The sequence below is a fragment of the Poecilia reticulata genome, chromosome 12 (genome assembly GCF_904066995.2).
Source record: "Poecilia reticulata chromosome 12, P_reticulata-male-v2, whole genome shotgun sequence".
Lineage (NCBI taxonomy): Eukaryota > Metazoa > Chordata > Actinopteri > Cyprinodontiformes > Poeciliidae > Poecilia > Poecilia reticulata.
Window position 1 is genome coordinate 2,019,426 of NC_088841.1, and position 16,318 is coordinate 2,035,743.

General features: G+C 36.4%; 1 protein-coding gene and 3 long non-coding RNA genes across 4 annotated transcripts; 3 read left to right on the forward strand and 1 right to left on the reverse strand.

The window, feature by feature from the left end:
- The first annotated feature begins 368 nt into the window (after positions 1-368).
- LOC145554277 (uncharacterized) lies at positions 369-3,151 on the forward strand. The gene is made up of 3 exons (XR_014090299.1): positions 369-1,551; positions 2,601-2,681; positions 2,780-3,151. It is a non-coding gene; the product is annotated as an uncharacterized LOC145554277 (long non-coding RNA).
- An 83-nt stretch (positions 3,152-3,234) lies between these two features.
- LOC145554278 (uncharacterized) lies at positions 3,235-5,324 on the forward strand. The gene is made up of 7 exons (XR_014090300.1): positions 3,235-3,419; positions 3,601-3,833; positions 4,127-4,305; positions 4,414-4,507; positions 4,594-4,937; positions 5,032-5,149; positions 5,238-5,324. It is a non-coding gene; the product is annotated as an uncharacterized LOC145554278 (long non-coding RNA).
- Positions 5,325-5,407: 83 nt separating this feature from the next.
- On the forward strand, positions 5,408-7,128 carry LOC145554416 (uncharacterized). The gene is made up of 4 exons (XR_014090380.1): positions 5,408-5,521; positions 5,604-5,867; positions 6,006-6,182; positions 6,275-7,128. It is a non-coding gene; the product is annotated as an uncharacterized LOC145554416 (long non-coding RNA).
- A 2,635-nt stretch (positions 7,129-9,763) lies between these two features.
- On the reverse strand, positions 9,764-14,631 carry LOC145554261 (uncharacterized). The gene is made up of 6 exons (XM_081613791.1): positions 14,353-14,631; positions 13,938-14,106; positions 13,471-13,833; positions 11,906-11,973; positions 11,366-11,409; positions 9,764-10,419 (listed from the first exon to the last, which is right to left on the reverse strand). The coding sequence occupies exons 1-6, from the start codon at positions 14,551-14,553 to the stop codon at positions 10,317-10,319; spliced, it is 948 nt and encodes a 315-aa protein (XP_081469917.1). The 5' UTR covers positions 14,554-14,631; the 3' UTR covers positions 9,764-10,316.
- Between the last annotated feature and the right edge of the window lie 1,687 nt (positions 14,632-16,318).

Sequence of the window (16,318 nt, forward strand, 5' to 3'; positions counted from 1 at the left end):
TGTTATCGGTAATACTATTTAACAGACTGATCAACACATTCTCACTCCCAACTCGTCACATATTGACGTTTTTTCAAGTACCCTCGGCGTCACATATTGACGCCAAGGGTACCCCCTTGGCGTCAATATGTGACTTGAAGGGTTCTCCCATTGAATGTTGTACGGTTCCCTGAGCGTCCGATATTTACGACTTAGGAACGAATAAGATGACGTATCTATTTTTTAAAAAACCTTTATTTACAATGTGTGTGCTAGTTTGAACAGGATATTAATAATATTTACTACATAAACGTTCATAAAACTTTAATTTGGTATTTGGTATAAATAACTCAGTAAAATATAAAACCGGAGGGTTTTTGTTGTGGTTGTTGTTAAGTTGATTTAAAAGCTTTTTTTTTTTTTTTTTAACTTGATTTAAAATCCTTTATTTTAAATTTACCAACTTAATTTAAGAAAAAATAAGAATTATTTTCTTTTGTGATTTCATGCAAACAGTTCTGTGAACGTTTTAATATTTTTGTTTGAAATAATAAAAATAAGTACGTATCCGGCAAAAACCCATGAAGAAGAAGACGCTGACGTCATCGCATGCGACGCTGTGAGTACAAACCTGAATCTGTCCAAAATGTTTCTGTACTATAAAACTAAAAAATAACTAGAGTGTTGCGTTATAAAGTTGATGATTGCAGTTTTAGGACTTAATGGCAGTCGGACTGTGCCGCGAGTGGTTGAAGACATTTAGACACGTTTGTAACATTTATAAAAGAAATTTACCGGAAGAACTGGGCGGGAAGCTAGCTACATTAGCCTCTTGGAGTCCATAAGCTTCAACTGAACCTGCACTTAATACATTTAATTAGCCATGCTAGAGTCACAGAATTCTTTATAGTCATGCTTGTTGTAAAATTTGAGGATCGATATAAACGCCAGTGACCCTAGGCTGTAATGATCCTTAAAAGTTTGTCTATGAGCCCCTGCCTGTTTGAAGCTAGGCCATTTACTTCCAATTAAAACGAACTTGGATCATTACAGGGAAAGATCTCTCTACCTGTCTATTTTGTTTATTGCTGTTGCAACTTATAAAGAGAAATCAAGAACTTCCGAAATCTGAACATTTCTTTTTTTTATGTCAACAGGTTCTTCTTTGATCTCATCACCTCACGTATATTTCTGCTCTTTTATATAGCACCCACAAAAGGCACTTTTAAGAGCCACATCTGTTTTATCTGTTCATCATCTTTGTGTCCTTAACTTGTCTATTCTTAACTTGTCAACAGTACTGTCCGTCCGTCTGTCCGTCCGTCTGTCTGTCCTTCACCATGAGTGTCTCAAACATATCTGATCCATTAATGGTCCTAGATGCTGAGATACAACAGCAAAATATAAATCTCGAACTTCAACAACTTGATGACTTGCTTGTTGAGCTTAAGAAAGATGAAGATCAAGTACCTATGCAGATACCTGAACCAACAGTAAGGTGGAGAAAAAGGAATAAAGATGGTAACAAACTTTATAAAAGGGCAAGATCAACAAGAAATCAATTACCTAAGAGTAAGTACTTCTTTCAAAACATGATCACTGACACATGTAGACTATTTTTTACACATATTAGTAAATTAATGCTAATTGATACTTTGGCAAAATATATTTCTTCTAACAAGTAATTAATTCTGTTTGCTTTTACATCCAGAGAAGTGGATGTAAAACATTTATCTGTTAAAGGCTTGATATCTTTCCCCAACACAAAATTGTTTTTAATTATACGGTAAGAGTATGTTGACTAGAAATTACTCAATAACAAAGAACAGGTTAGTTATATAACAAAAATGAGGAGTTTTACTGTTTTGACACACAGTACAATGTGGTTGCAACAGAGTGAGTGCTTTTCCAGCAGTTGATGTACATGTATTTAGTCATAGCAGCCCCCCAGCACTTGTATTAATTTCAAGTTTTTTTTATTTTCTTTGATGTGGATCATCGGTCAACTCAATCATTTTGATCACCATAGTCACCTTGATTACTTTAGTCACCGTGAAAACTTTCTGCTTTCACCGGGGACGACTAAGTGTTGATAGTGCCAAGCACTTTTGACAGTTCATTCAAGTCATTGAATGTTCATTGATACAGTGATTCTGCCAGCTTTTATTGGACCTGCCCTCATTTAGCTACGGCAGCCCATGAGGTACATAACACAAAAAAAACTTTACAAAGTGCAAATACAGTTAAACAAAACAAAATACAAACCACCAGTGCTCATCAAAATAGAGAAATATTATTAAACAGTCTGCAACATCCTTTAAATAATTTACAAAAAATAGCCTACAAATTTGGATAATTTAGGCAACATAATTTAAATGGTTCACTATCCATTAACCATACCTTATTACAAAAGGTTACAAACAAATGTGTCTTTCCTCCACTTGTCTGACAATCTAAATTACTTTCTTAATTTTTAGTTAATAGTTTCTACTACAAATTTGAATCTTGAGATATGGGAATTTAAGACAGTTATTAAATTGGAATTGGACATCCAAATGTGGATTTAAGTAAGATGTTAGATATACTCCTTACTTTTATATTTGTTTAATTCATTATTATAGCGTCCCACAGTGAGAAGACCAGATGTCCCTCTCATCCCTCTAACATTCAGTGTGAGGCTGCCTTTGCTCCAGAGACTGTTGGTATGTCAGTAGTACATCTTATTTTATTTTTTCTATATAATAAGCTTCTATGTGCTATACTTTTGTAACATCTAAAAAATGTTTTTATTTTTTAAAAGAGTCTTTTCTACAAGAACTCCAGAGCTCGCTGAATGATGCTGCAGGTCAACCACTAGTGCCAAAAGATCCTCTGGCTTCCACTAACTGGAGCACAAGAAAAAGCATATTTTCAGAGAGTTGGAAAGCAGAAAGACCCCGCCTGGTTAACACCATAGCAGCTCAGCACAGTGTGTCAGCCCCTTTTTGCCAACAATGTGGAAAAAATCCATCTGCACTTCGGTGTCGTGATTGCCTACCACAACCCTTCTTTTGTGAAAAATGTGATGTGATGATGCACACCAGACATGTCTTCCACAACAGAGAAACCATCATAGCTGGGTTCTTCCAGCCATTACCTCCAACTACCTATGTTTTAAATACAACTCTTTGTAATGATGGTAAGCTTTTATTTGTACTGTTTAAACACTCTTCAGAGTGTTTTTCTTACTGTTAACTTTTGACTGTATTTTGAATGTTCTGTTTTTTTGTTCATCTGGTTCTACATATCTTATATGCAGATTATGTGAATTCATATTTTAAACATGTCAATCTCTTTAGCACGATTCGTACCTGTGGAGATCCCAGTTAGAATTTGTGATTGTCCATCAGAGTGTTTGAGGATCAAACCAGGAAAGGCAGTCACTGTGGTCACAATCAATGGTATGAATAACTTCATTTTTTTCATGAATCAAAACCAAAATATAATTAAAAACCAATGTTAGCAAAATGTAATTATTTAGTAATTTTTTTGCAGACCATAAGAAATTGTTTGTGACACAATGTCAACCTGACATTACAATAACCAAGTATTACAACTTTTACATTTTTTTTGGTGTTTTAGGTCGTTATGATCTCAGCATGCCAGAGCTGGGTTGTGAGGGATGTGAGGCTAGTTGGACATGTGGAGTACATGACCTAAATTTAACTGATTACTGGCCAGCTACCCTTCACTTTTCCACTCTATATGCAACTGATGTGCTTTTTACATTTGAAGAAATGAAGATGGCAGCACCAGGTCTCTCCTGTCAAGCATTTCTAAAAATGTTGGACCAACGAACCGTCCGCTTTGGCCGTGTGAGTACTTTAACGTACATATCCCAGATGGTCTGTCTGACTCCATTTTTGAGTGGTTATGTTCTTCAACATTTTGATGTCACTGGTTTCATACACTTGAATCAATATCACCTCATTCATTCAGCATTCAGATCATCGGAAGTCCTGATAACATCAAAATTGATTGAATGAGTTGTTTTTAGCAAAGGACACACCTAGAACTTGAAGAACACCTATTCTTGATGCCTTGGATTTGGTCACCTATGTCCTTGTGTAATTTTTCTTTTTTAAATTTGTTTCTCATCTTAAATCAGACAGGAAAGATCTCGGCTGACAGCTTCCTGAAAAGTTTTTTCGAGTGGGAAGCTGTAAGACATGAGTTAGATAAAATGTTAAGGAAGGATCCCTTCAAATGTCAAGCTTGTACCCCAGATATGCTTGCACTTTCAGTGGATGGAAACCGCAAGCATTACCGTTTCAAGAATGCATCAGGGTATTGTATAATGTGTGCAATATAACAATTCTTTGTATAAGTTAGTGATGTTCACTACCTGTGGACCATAACACCTATATAGTGTTTTTATTCCTTTTTTTTTCCCAGATCGGAGGAGCAGGCTATATTTAAGGACCTTTTCATAGCCAAGGATGAAGATGTAGTAAAATTTGTGGACTATATACACAAATCAACCAAACATGTAAGACTGCAGATTATAACTTTATAATGACAGTAACCTTATACCTTGTAATGACAGCATGTCTGATTTAATTTTATGCATTCTAGATTTCTGGAAGAGGTGTTTGTGGTGGGCAATGGTCAGCAGCCAGGGAGATGTCTCACAGATCCAGCAGCAAGCTGGACGAGGAGGGATTGGAGCTAGCAGTGTGTAGACATGGGGTCCTACTTTGTGCCCTGAACATGTATAGGGGTGAGATATTTGCATACCCTTGTACCTGCAGCAAAGGTTGGCCAACAGACAGATCACATTTTTTTGCATGGATGTAACATGCAAGTACTGGCCATATCTTCAAAAAGTATCTAAAAGCTGCCCTGAGCTCCAACACCTGCTTCAAATGAAGCCATTTCTCTCAGTGTTCCATGCCAAAGCCCATGACTTCAAATGTGAGGTAAGGAACACTGAATAGCCATTGAATAACCTTGCATAAATGCATGAACATCTTTGACTGTTGAAATTGTTTGTGTTTGCATGCTTTTATTTAGGTTAAATGGAGTGGAGCATATCAAGAGGGTGCTGGTTTGACTCTAGGGGAAGAAGTTGAACAGTGCAATGCATTTCTTTCAAGGATCGCTGTTACGACAAAACATATGTCAAAAGCTGGTGAGAAGACCAAAGATTGGTTTCCTGAAATTATAAGTAACTATGATAACTGAAAACTCTACTATTGTGGGCTTCTTTCTGTTTACAGGACGGACAGATATGCTGACCCTTATGGCCATGCGCTGGAACCAGCAAAAACATGACAACTTGGCCACCTCACTAACTCATCAATACCAGAAGGTAGTGAAATTTTTGATTTTTGTTCATTCCTATAATTGCTGTGCTCTGATTTTTTTTTTTTTTACTTGTCAATGCAGGCCACAAAAGCTCTTCAAAAACAGCATCACAATCTGGTGTCCTTAAAAACTGAGCTTTCAGTGACTGAGATGCAACTTGATGACTGGGTCAATGATATTAAGAAGTGGGCAGAAGGTGAGCTTTTACAGATTAAAAATTAGAGTACATTCCAAAAGTACTTATATGTAACTGCATCTCTGTTATTTATCATCATCAGCAACATCTACAACAACTGATCCAGACTCGTTGGCAGGCAGAATCGAGGTTCTGGCTGCAAGCATCAAAAGGCGATCTCAACGTCTTTACAAAGACACAGACGGAAACAAAGCTCGTGCCAAGGCTCGTCGCAAAATACAACATGAGAAAAACATTTTAGCATTGGCTTTGGAAGAATACAAGACTGTTGCAGGCACAGAAGCACTGTCTTTGGAAGACATCCTGTCCGGCGACACAACATTACCATGGCAGCAATCACACAGTGGTATGTAAACATACACTAATATGTTTTATACTGTCATCATACCTGACAGATAATGTCAGTACATACTCCAGGTGTAAACCTAAACTCAATTACAAATTCAAACTGAGTTGATTTGTGTTTTTCATGAATGTATTTCAGACTCTGTAAGTCTTTCCACAAAAAGAAGGGCATTCGATGGCCTCATGAAAGTAAAGAGACTGGAAGAGGAAAAGAGCATCCTTGTAGGAGAGATGGACCATCATTGGAAATCTCTATTATCCCAAGAAGACACTCTGAAGGACCTTTCCCACCTGTCATCGAGAGGCAAATTTCAAAGTATGTGTTTAAGAGATGTATAAACATATTAATAGTTAAAGCATCTAAACAAATTTATTAATTGTTATTTTTACTTATGTTCAACTTTAAAGGTTCGTCCTGTGCCCTAACCGATGAAGGTCTAAGAGGTCTCCATAGCATCATCCTTAGAGAGCTGCAGCACTTAAAACAGATGAAGCTGCAGGCAAGAGAATATTATCTACAGACTTTGTCTGGAGCAGAGAGTGTTAGCTTTGACGATACTTCTGATGATGACTTTGATAGTGACTCAGAAGCTTCTGATAATAGTTTGTAATCATTTCTGCATGTACAGCTGACAAAGACCTGCACTGGTGTGACAGTGTTCAGCTCCTTGTGATTGACTTATATGTCACATGTAAGGTTTGTTTGCTTATAAATCACCAAAACATACCATCCACTTTGTTGTTATGCTTTCATGTTTACAAATTGGTATTGTTTCATTTTGTTTATCCTTTTTCTTTATAAATAGTTAATATGTTTGTGCCTTTTTATTTTCTACAAAGGCTTAATAGAGCTGTGATTACATAGGCTGGCATGTCATTCTTTTTTTTTCACTTTTGTTTCTGAGTGTCTACTGTATTTACATGTAATAGTAAAAGTGATTTTTCTGTATGTAATTGTTTTATTTCCTATTTTAACTATAAATGGAGTAATAACTTTTGTGTTTCTGTTTAGCAGTTTAAAAAATGACTACAAGACTACACTTAGCAGTCCCAGTGATTCTGTACCATCATAACAGAAACATATTTCTGGATGTTCTAATTTTCTTTTCTTTTTTTATGAACATGTGCAGCTCTGAGTTATTTCTGAAGTCAATGAAAAAACAAAGTGTATAGTGGTTTAACGATTTCTTGTCTTTGGTGACATCGGCGCTGTTCCAATTTTTCTGACAATTTCTGTATTAAAAAGAAAAATGAGTAACAAAGTTTTAATACTTGTCAGTGATAATTTAGTACTCATGGTTCTGATTTTTAATGAAATGCATTTACACAAAAATGGTCAAGCATGATTTAATAAACTAAAATGGATCTACCTTTGTGGACACTTTACTAAGTAGGATATCGGATGAATTTATTATTACTGAATAAATAAATTTATTACTGGCATTATTAAAAGCCAGTAATGGAGCACATTAAAATGTTTGTAAAAAAAACTGATTTTAAGAAATTTGTTTTTCAGCTTTTATGTACTTTTTGAGAACATTTTAAAATTAGTTATAATTGCATAGATTATTTTAAAGACATACATACAAATAAAATGTATAAAACTAAGGCCATGTGATAATATAAGTTGATTTGTAACAGATGCGAGAACCTCCATTATAATTGTTCTCATAAAAGCGAGCCAATACAGTTCTGCTGGATGTTCCTCTTGTGTTGCGGTGCAACTCAGAAGATAAAGCACACTTCATGCCAGGTGTTGATTATAAAACTCCAATAAGTTATTTTCTGATCCTCCATCTTAAAAAGAAAAAACAAATGAAGAAGGACAGAAGGTTTAAAATGTTCATTTGGAGCAGATACATTTTTGTAGTGCGTCAGACAATGATGGCTTTTAACCATTCCATACCATACCAATTTTATTTATGAAACATTTTAAAACAACCACAGCTGATACAAAGTGCTGTACATTAAATACAATATAACAATAAAAAAATAAAACTTAAAGTTTAAAAACAAGAACGTACAATTAAAAACTAGATCGTGCTTGATTTGAAAGCCAAGTAGAATAGATGGGTTTAAGACGAGCTTTAAAAGTGGACAGTGAAGGGCCTCTCTGTCCTGCAAAGGCAAGTCGTTCCATAACTTAGGACCCATGACAGAGAAAGCCCTGCCCCCTCTAAGCTTCCTCCTAGATATTGGTACCTCCAAGAGCAGCTGATCTGCTGACCTGAGTGACCGATAGTGTATTTAGGGGTGAAGAAGCTCTGAGAGGTAAGCCGGGGGAAGATTATGCAGTGATTTGAAGCAAACATTAGAATTTTTAAATGAATCCTACAATATAGAGGCAGGCAATGAAGTGAGGCCGGGACAGGAGTCACATGCTCCCTTTTTCGAGTTCCTGTCAAAAGTCGTGCAGCAGCATCCTAACCAGCTTCAGTTGTGAGAGCACCTAGACACTCAAAGAGATGTTTATAGAATGTACATCCTTCTGCTTCATGGGCAAATAAATCTGACAATCATCCCATGTATCCTAAGGATAGAACCCAGAGGCAGTAAATAGAGAGAAAAGCAGAGGGCCCAAAATTGAGCCCTGCGGAACACCATAAGGCATTGAAACATCAGATGATTCAGAGACACTAAGTGCATTTTATTTCAATGCTGTAGTCGCCAAGCTGAAATTTTTTTTTTCTGTACAATAAGAATATTTTTGAGATCAGGTAACATTTCAAAAAGGTTTATTTACAAAATGAAGTAATCAGAAGTCGATAAGACCTGATGCCGCACACACTCCACAGCAGGAGAAAATGATCGCAGAAGCGCATCAACTGCGCAAGATGCTCCAAAGCGCCTGCTCCAGAGATCACAAATTATACTCTTACAGATATTTTTCTTATATTGATTGATAGTGATGTTTTTAGACTACCATTTGATGTGTGATTAGTTTGATTAGTTTTCGCTCTGCACTTCCCACGATCTATGATTTAATTTCTTTCCTTCTTCAACAAAGACTGGTGACTAATCCTCTATCTATGAAACACATAACATAGCTTCACACACTACTAGCAAGTGTAGAGGAAATCAATCGGTTGTAGAGTTAATCTGGCTTCATGCCTTCAAGACAATACATATGGCAAACTTGACCAACTTCGAACGGCGGCCAGCTTGACAGGCACTGAGAAGGGCAAACGCAAAAAAAAGTTTATAAATCCCTTTATGACTCTTACTATAACAAATGCACATTTTGACTTCAGTTTGAGGGAACATTTCAGTTTCTCGTTGACCACTAAATTGATTTTACAACCGACACATAAAGTTGTCAAAGATCATTTGTGCCCTGTCCCCCGAGATAGTCTTGTAAGGTACAATGTGTTGATGGAGCTCGATGTGTCCCTTTATTCTTTTACTCTGTCTGCCGTACAATGGCTGAATTCCATTTCAAATTCCCGCAGAGCAGCCGTGTAAGAATTTATAGAAGTTTGCGGAGCTGTGATGTTTCAAAAATATTTTGTGTGGTTAACTATATTTCATTATGGAAGATCAGGTTTGAAAAAGTTTTCTCCTCAAGGTACTTTAGTCTAAACAGCTTTATTTAAACTGGCGCTGATAACATTGGATCATTTAAGGAAATGTAGCCAGCAACATCCGGGACTTAAAGGACTTCTTTTGTAGTTACAGGTCAGAGCAGGAATATATAAATGGTTAATATATATATATTACAGGCTTAGTAATTAATGTGTGTTCTTCAAAATGTGCATGACATTTGCAACATAGGTTTATTTAAATTTATATATGTGTGATGTGTTATATGGTCAGTTGATCTGGACATTAAAAAGGTATTTTAATGTCCACTTCATCAGTAACTGCACTTAAAGCAGCTGTGTTCAAAAATAAATGTACTGCATTTGAAAGCAATTTTATTAAAGCATTTTACAAATACAATATTGATAGACAACATACATGATACAAAAAAGCAGATGGTGAAATTATAGCTTCTTGGCATAAAACACTTCCAAGAAGTTATATTGAAATTAATGTTTTTTTAACAAAATTTTATGGACTTGAATTTGGAATTCCATATCAACCTTCAAAACACTCAAAAACAAATGTGTAAAATGCCATGTTTAAAGGATTTAAGACTGTCAACTTTTACTATGTACAAACAGTCCTGTTCAAAATTTTAAACCTCTATACAGGCAAAGTAAATAGTTCATGCAGTGACTCAGCCAGTCACAGCATGTCTTAAGGCTTTTACAGAATATGACAAAAACGTATCAATGAACAGCCCAAGATGATCTTATTACTACTGCATTACAACAGTAACATTTATTTCAGTGAATGACAAAAACAATATAAAACAAAAAACGTCTCACTAAAGTGAAACTGCAGTTATAGAAAAAAATGAAAATTAGAACTTTGTAATACAAAAAAAAAGAAAAAAGAAAAAGCAACATCATCCTGCTTGTTTGTTGTCTGAAGGAAGTGGCTCTTCTTGGGGGACAGCAACATGTGAGAACTGACATGCAGGTTCCCATGTGTCTTCCCAGATTTTCCCACTAGAAAAGATGAACAGTAAAATCAAGTTATGGAATTTTTATGTACTGCAAGGTAAACATTTTTCTCTTTCTAAAAGAGAGTTTCTGTAGCCAAATACTTTTCCCTGACTAAATCACCCCCTGCCCCAATTAACAGCTTATTGGGACACAACAGGATCTTGTTGTGTCCCAAACAATATTATCTTGAATTATTAAGTGTCCGATGACAAACTGACTGCACAGTACTTTCACCACTACACAAACAAGAAAAATCTCTCATAGTGGTTTAGTTTTTGAAAAAATTCTACCAAAAATTCTAACTCAAAGAAAGTGACAGTTTCAGATTTAATTTCCAGCTTGTATCAATTATAAAAAGAACAGTTTTAAATAATTTCTAGGACCATAGTGCCTTTTCATAATATAATAAAGTAAGACTGTTACCTTCAGTTGTTATACAAATGTTGTACATATCAAATAAGACTTAAAAGAAATGTCACTTTGTCATTTACACACTTTAATGTATAGAACCCAGGAAGAGTAGCCATGTTTAAGCCAATGTCTACTGGAGACCCATTTTCAAAATGGGTCACTGTTTCTCTAAGAAGCACCTCCTCTTCTGACACTGGCTTTAGGATGTCATCACACCTTCATTAAGTGGTTTACAGCCATTCTCAGTAGCGTTGGACTGAGAAGCAATCCCCAAAATGAGCTCAGCAGAGCTGGTCCAGCAGGCGTTTGCTAATTGCAGCTGCCATTAGCCTTAAGGGATTGCATCAGGGGAGGTATGCTTTGTAGGGCGCCATCTCAGCTAGACTGAAAACCTAAGGAAAAGCTCTTGTGACAAAAGGCCACAAAAAGCTTGATGACATTATAACGTAATATACATCTCCAAATTTTACATGTCCATTATATTTCCCCATGACATAGCAAGATTATATTTCTAATAGGTGCAAAAAACACTTCTCACCAAGCAGAGCAGGGTAACCAATGAATATTTACTTCCTCTTTTCCCTAGACAGCATATAAAATAAAAGAGAAATCAATTAATTAAAGCAATCATCAAAAACATGTCCATAAAGTGTTTCTAAAATACTTAAGCGTGGAAGGAGTCTTCAGTCAGTATTGAAGGATGAGTGGTGAATCATGGCTTTTATAATAAAATGCCTAATTATGTGATTTGGTGTTCCATCTCTATGCTTCTGTTACTGTGCCAATGCTGACTTTTTTGTGTGAAATTGTTTTGCTCTGACTTATTGTAATGCCCCTTTTTATCCTTATAATAAAAAAAGAAAAATAGAAAGCAATTGAGTCTTGAGAGTAAGTAAATATGATCAAAAAGTTTATGAGTAAACAAATGTGCTTATTTTTGCAGACCAGTCCCAATTATCACCCCTGCCCCCATCTACTCATCTCCACATGTGGCAATGTCTCTTGGTGTATCATGGCATTTTTGACTAGGGTGGGAATGTACTTTGAGAGGGTGTATTAGTAACAATTTTAGTCTTACCGCATTTGTCCTATGCCCGGTGATTGAGTCAAAGAGGAACACCTTTTGTCTACTACATTTCCGGCAACCTTAATGACAAGAAAAGAAAAAAATTATAAAAACAAAACATGAAATACAGCCTAAGTGTGTACAATGAAAAACTGAAAACTAGTGTGGTGACTTTTAATCATTCTAAACTTTAATCTTCTTTACATGGACTTACACATTTTCTCTAATTATTTCAGAGGTTAAAGTTATATTATTAGTAGTTAAATATTACTAATTTTTAACTACTAATAGTTAAATATTATTTAACTATTGGCCAAAGAAATTGAAAAATAATACTTAAAGTGTAACTAAACCCAAAATAAGTTTTGTCACTTATAAACTGTATAATTATTTTCTGATTCTGTGAAAATTTTGACACTTCAATACTTGACTCCTCAAGTTGGTAGTTGGGTTTTTCTAATAGTTACAGTGAAATTCATTAACATTAAAATATGAAATAATACCACAGCCCTGTCACTCAGCACTCATTCTGGTATATGACGATCTCTTTCAGTCCCACTGCCCCACACGGTGCAGCGGGGCAGTGGGGAGATGAGTTGGAATAGCAAGTGTTGTAGACTGTATTGATAGTAGCATTATTCTCATTTGCAAATGTTTCTTTGTAATATTGACAAAATTGGAATGGGCCTGCTCTGCTCTGATTACTGCCAAAGGAATTCTGCAGGACAGACAACTGTTAGACTGACTGTAGGTCCTTTTAGGAGCAACGGGGAATCTAAGCATCCTATGCTGCTTGCTCATGACAGAGCAATGCTGATTTAAGAGTCTCCAAAACAACAACAAAAAAGAGTTGCTACATATATCACTAGATGTTTTGACCAGTCAGTAGAAGAGTCAGGAAAAAATCAATGAACATAGCAACAAAGTGGATAAGCTTTGTCGCTATCTTTGTTAATCTCCATCTCCAGCAGTGTCTTTTCATTCTCCCCACTTGTGTAAAATTTGCAAAGGCTTGGTTTATGATTTCAGGACAGTTAGTTAAACTTGTTTAACTAACAAATACAGTGTACTTGTCCACAGGTTCACAAACAAGGTCAAGACAAGCATCATTATTAATTGAGAATTTGAAGTTAGTATAGCTGAAATGTACATTAAATGCACAGTGGCACAGTTGATAGAAGAAGTTCTGGTTTTGATTCCTGGCCCTGGGTCTTTCTGCATGCGTGGGTTTTCTCCGGGTACTCTGGTTTCCTTCCACGGTCCAAAAACATGACTGTCATGTTAATTGGTCTCTCCAAATTGTCCCTAGATGTGTGTGTGTGTGTGTGTGTGTGTGTGTGTGTGTGTGTGTGTGTGTGTGTGTGCATGGTTGTTTGTCCTGTCTGTCTCTGTGTTGCCCTGGTCACCACCCTGGACAGACTGGCGACCTGTCCAGGGTGACCCCCTCCTCTAGCTGGAGATAGGCAGCAGCAGCATTTTAGTGCTGAACTCCTTAAGTAGGTAGTTGGTCCCCCCGGTGTAAGAAAATCAATGGATGTAAAAGCAATAGACACAGGACTGAGGAAAACAAAACTTACGCTTTCTCTTCTTACTGTCAGTGTCACATAGGCCACCCTGAGTTGATGAGATGGCATTAGCAGCAGGTGATTGAGATGACTCCTGATCTGGCTGGTCTATGGGAGAGGCAGCTGGAGAGGGGCTTCGGGCCCTTTTCGTCTGGAAAGCTGATGAGGATGGAACAATAGGAGGAGGAGGAACAGGAACCAGATCAAGCACAATCACAGTTTCTTCTTGGTTTTGTGGTGAGGTCTTTATCTGCTCCTCAGCTGTGGTCTCCTTTGGTTCATTAATGAAGTCCTCAGCGTTTTTACCAGTCAATTGCTCTTTGTGTGTAAAAGCATCTTCTGTAGAGGTTTGGGGCTGCACTGGTACAGGTGTGCCTAGGAAAGACATAATTTTAAAGAAAAAATACATAAGTATTTCTCGCTCTCTGATATAAGGCACTACAGGTGTACACACTCTCACACAAACATACATGCATTACCAACAGAGAGAAGAAATTCATAAGCCCTCTGCATCTTATCCAAAAAATTTTTTGTAGTATCCGTGGTCTCCAAATGTGTAGTTATGTCAGCAACCCACTTGCTTGAAGATGATTGTTGCTTCGCGAAAAATAAAATGGGCTTGAAGCCTAAAGCATGGAGTTTGCGTACCTGCGATTGATAAGAACATGTAACAAATTACTTAAACACACCATCCTATTAGAGCAGTTGTTTTTCATCTTTAGCAACATATTGATAAAATAATTTATATTTTCAAAGTCATGTGTGTTTTGTGGTGTTAACATCTCAACTATTTCATATGGAAAAGTCAGAGAAGAATGTTTAAGTTAACAAGAGGAGTACGGGGTACATTTTGCTCATTAACAGAACTTTTTCAGTCTAAAAATGTATACTTACTGCGATTTGTGTAGAACATATTACTCTGGAAACGTTTCTGTTCTTTAAAACAGCTTCCCTCCACTGATCGTCAAAAATCTGCAGCTTTTCTTTTAGATTTTTTTTGGTGGAAAGACTCTGGTGGCAGACAAAACACGTTTTTCTGTTTGCCTGGTTAGGCGTTTCACACTTTGGGCATGGCCTGAATTTGGGCCGTGTCATAGTTAAAAAACAATGGCAAAGTGCAAAAAAAACAACAACAAAGACTTCAGATGGAGAAACAAACAGACGGACGGACGGACGGACCAACAAAGACTTCAGATGGAGAAACAAACAGACAGACAGACAGACAGACAGACAGACAGACAGACAGTACTGTTGACAAGTTAAGAATACACAAATTAAGGACACAAAGATGATGAACAGATAAAACAGATGTGGCTCTTAAAAGTGCCTTTTGTGGGTGCTATATAAAAGAGCAGAAATATACGTGAGGTGATGAGATCAAAGAAGAACCTGTTGACATAAAAAAAAAGAAATGTTCAGATTTCGGAAGTTCTTGATTTCTCTTTATAAGTTGCAACAGCAATAAACAAAATAGACAGGTAGAGAGATCTTTCCCTGTAATGATCCAAGTTCGTTTTAATTGGAAGTAAATGGCCTAGCTTCAAACAGGCAGGGGCTCATAGACAAACTTTTAAGGATCATTACAGCCTAGGGTCACTGGCGTTTATATCGATCCTCAAATTTTACAACAAGCATGACTATAAAGAATTCTGTGACTCTAGCATGGCTAATTAAATGTATTAAGTGCAGGTTCAGTTGAAGCTTATGGACTCCAAGAGGCTAATGTAGCTAGCTTCCCGCCCAGTTCTTCCGGTAAATTTCTTTTATAAATGTTACAAACGTGTCTAAATGTCTTCAACCACTCGCGGCACAGTCCGACTGCCATTAAGTCCTAAAACTGCAATCATCAACTTTATAACGCAACACTCTAGTTATTTTTTAGTTTTATAGTACAGAAACATTTTGGACAGATTCAGGTTTGTACTCACAGCGTCGCATGCGATGACGTCAGCGTCTTCTTCTTCATGGGTTTTTGCCGGATACGTACTTATTTTATTATTTCAATCAAAAATATTAAAACGTTCACAGAACTGTTTGCATGAAATAACAAAAGAAATAATTCTTATTTTTTCTTAAATTAAGTTGGTAAATTTAAAATAAAGGATTTTAAATCAAGTTAAAAAAAAAAAAAAAAAGCTTTTAAATCAACTTAACAACAACCACAACAAAAACCCTCCGGTTTTATATTTTACTGAGTTATTTTAAAATACCAAATTAAAGTTTTATGAACGTTTATGTAGTAAATATTATTAATATCCTGTTCAAACTAGCACACACATTGTAAATAAAGGTTTTTTAAAAAATAGATACGTCATCTTATTCGTTCCTAAGTCGTAAATATCGGACGCTCAGGGAACCGTACAACATTCAATGGGAGAACCCTTCAAGTCACATATTGACGCCAAGGGGGTACCCTTGGCGTCAATATGTGACGCCGAGGGTACCTGAAAAAACGTCAATATGTGACGAGTTGGGAGTGAGAATGTGTTGGACTGATAACATATGAAGGCTCTGAAGAGGCTAAATAATGCAAAGAGCCAAAATAAAACCTCTCAACATTGCCAAAAAAATTCAAGTATAAAACTTAACATTCAAAGGCAAATACAGGTTCCATTACAATAAACAATCCTGAGTTACTGAAAGAAAACTTCCTGATAGCATGGCGGCTAGCTGATTACTACTAGTTCTGAGTGGCTGTTTCTGACTGAGCGGAGTAATTATGCAGAGCAGGGAGGATATCGATTATTTTTTAGAGATTATCTGTCTCATGTTAGGACAGCAAAAGTTTTAATACGTATGTAAAATGTATTTTTTTAAGTTAGATGCTGCAGCTTTAAGTAGAGGTTCGGTGTGAGAGTCA

Coding starts and splice junctions, on each gene's coding strand:
- LOC145554261 (XM_081613791.1), bottom strand. CDS start 14,553: ATGACACGGCCCAAATTCAGGCCATGCCCAAAGTGTGAAACGCCTAAC. Junction 13,834..13,937: donor TGAATTTCTTCTCTCTGTTG/GTAATGCATGTA, acceptor TGTCTTTCCTAG/GCACACCTGTACCAGTGCAG. Junction 10,420..11,365: donor TGGTTACCCTGCTCTGCTTG/GTGAGAAGTGTT, acceptor CATCTTTTCTAG/TGGGAAAATCTGGGAAGACA.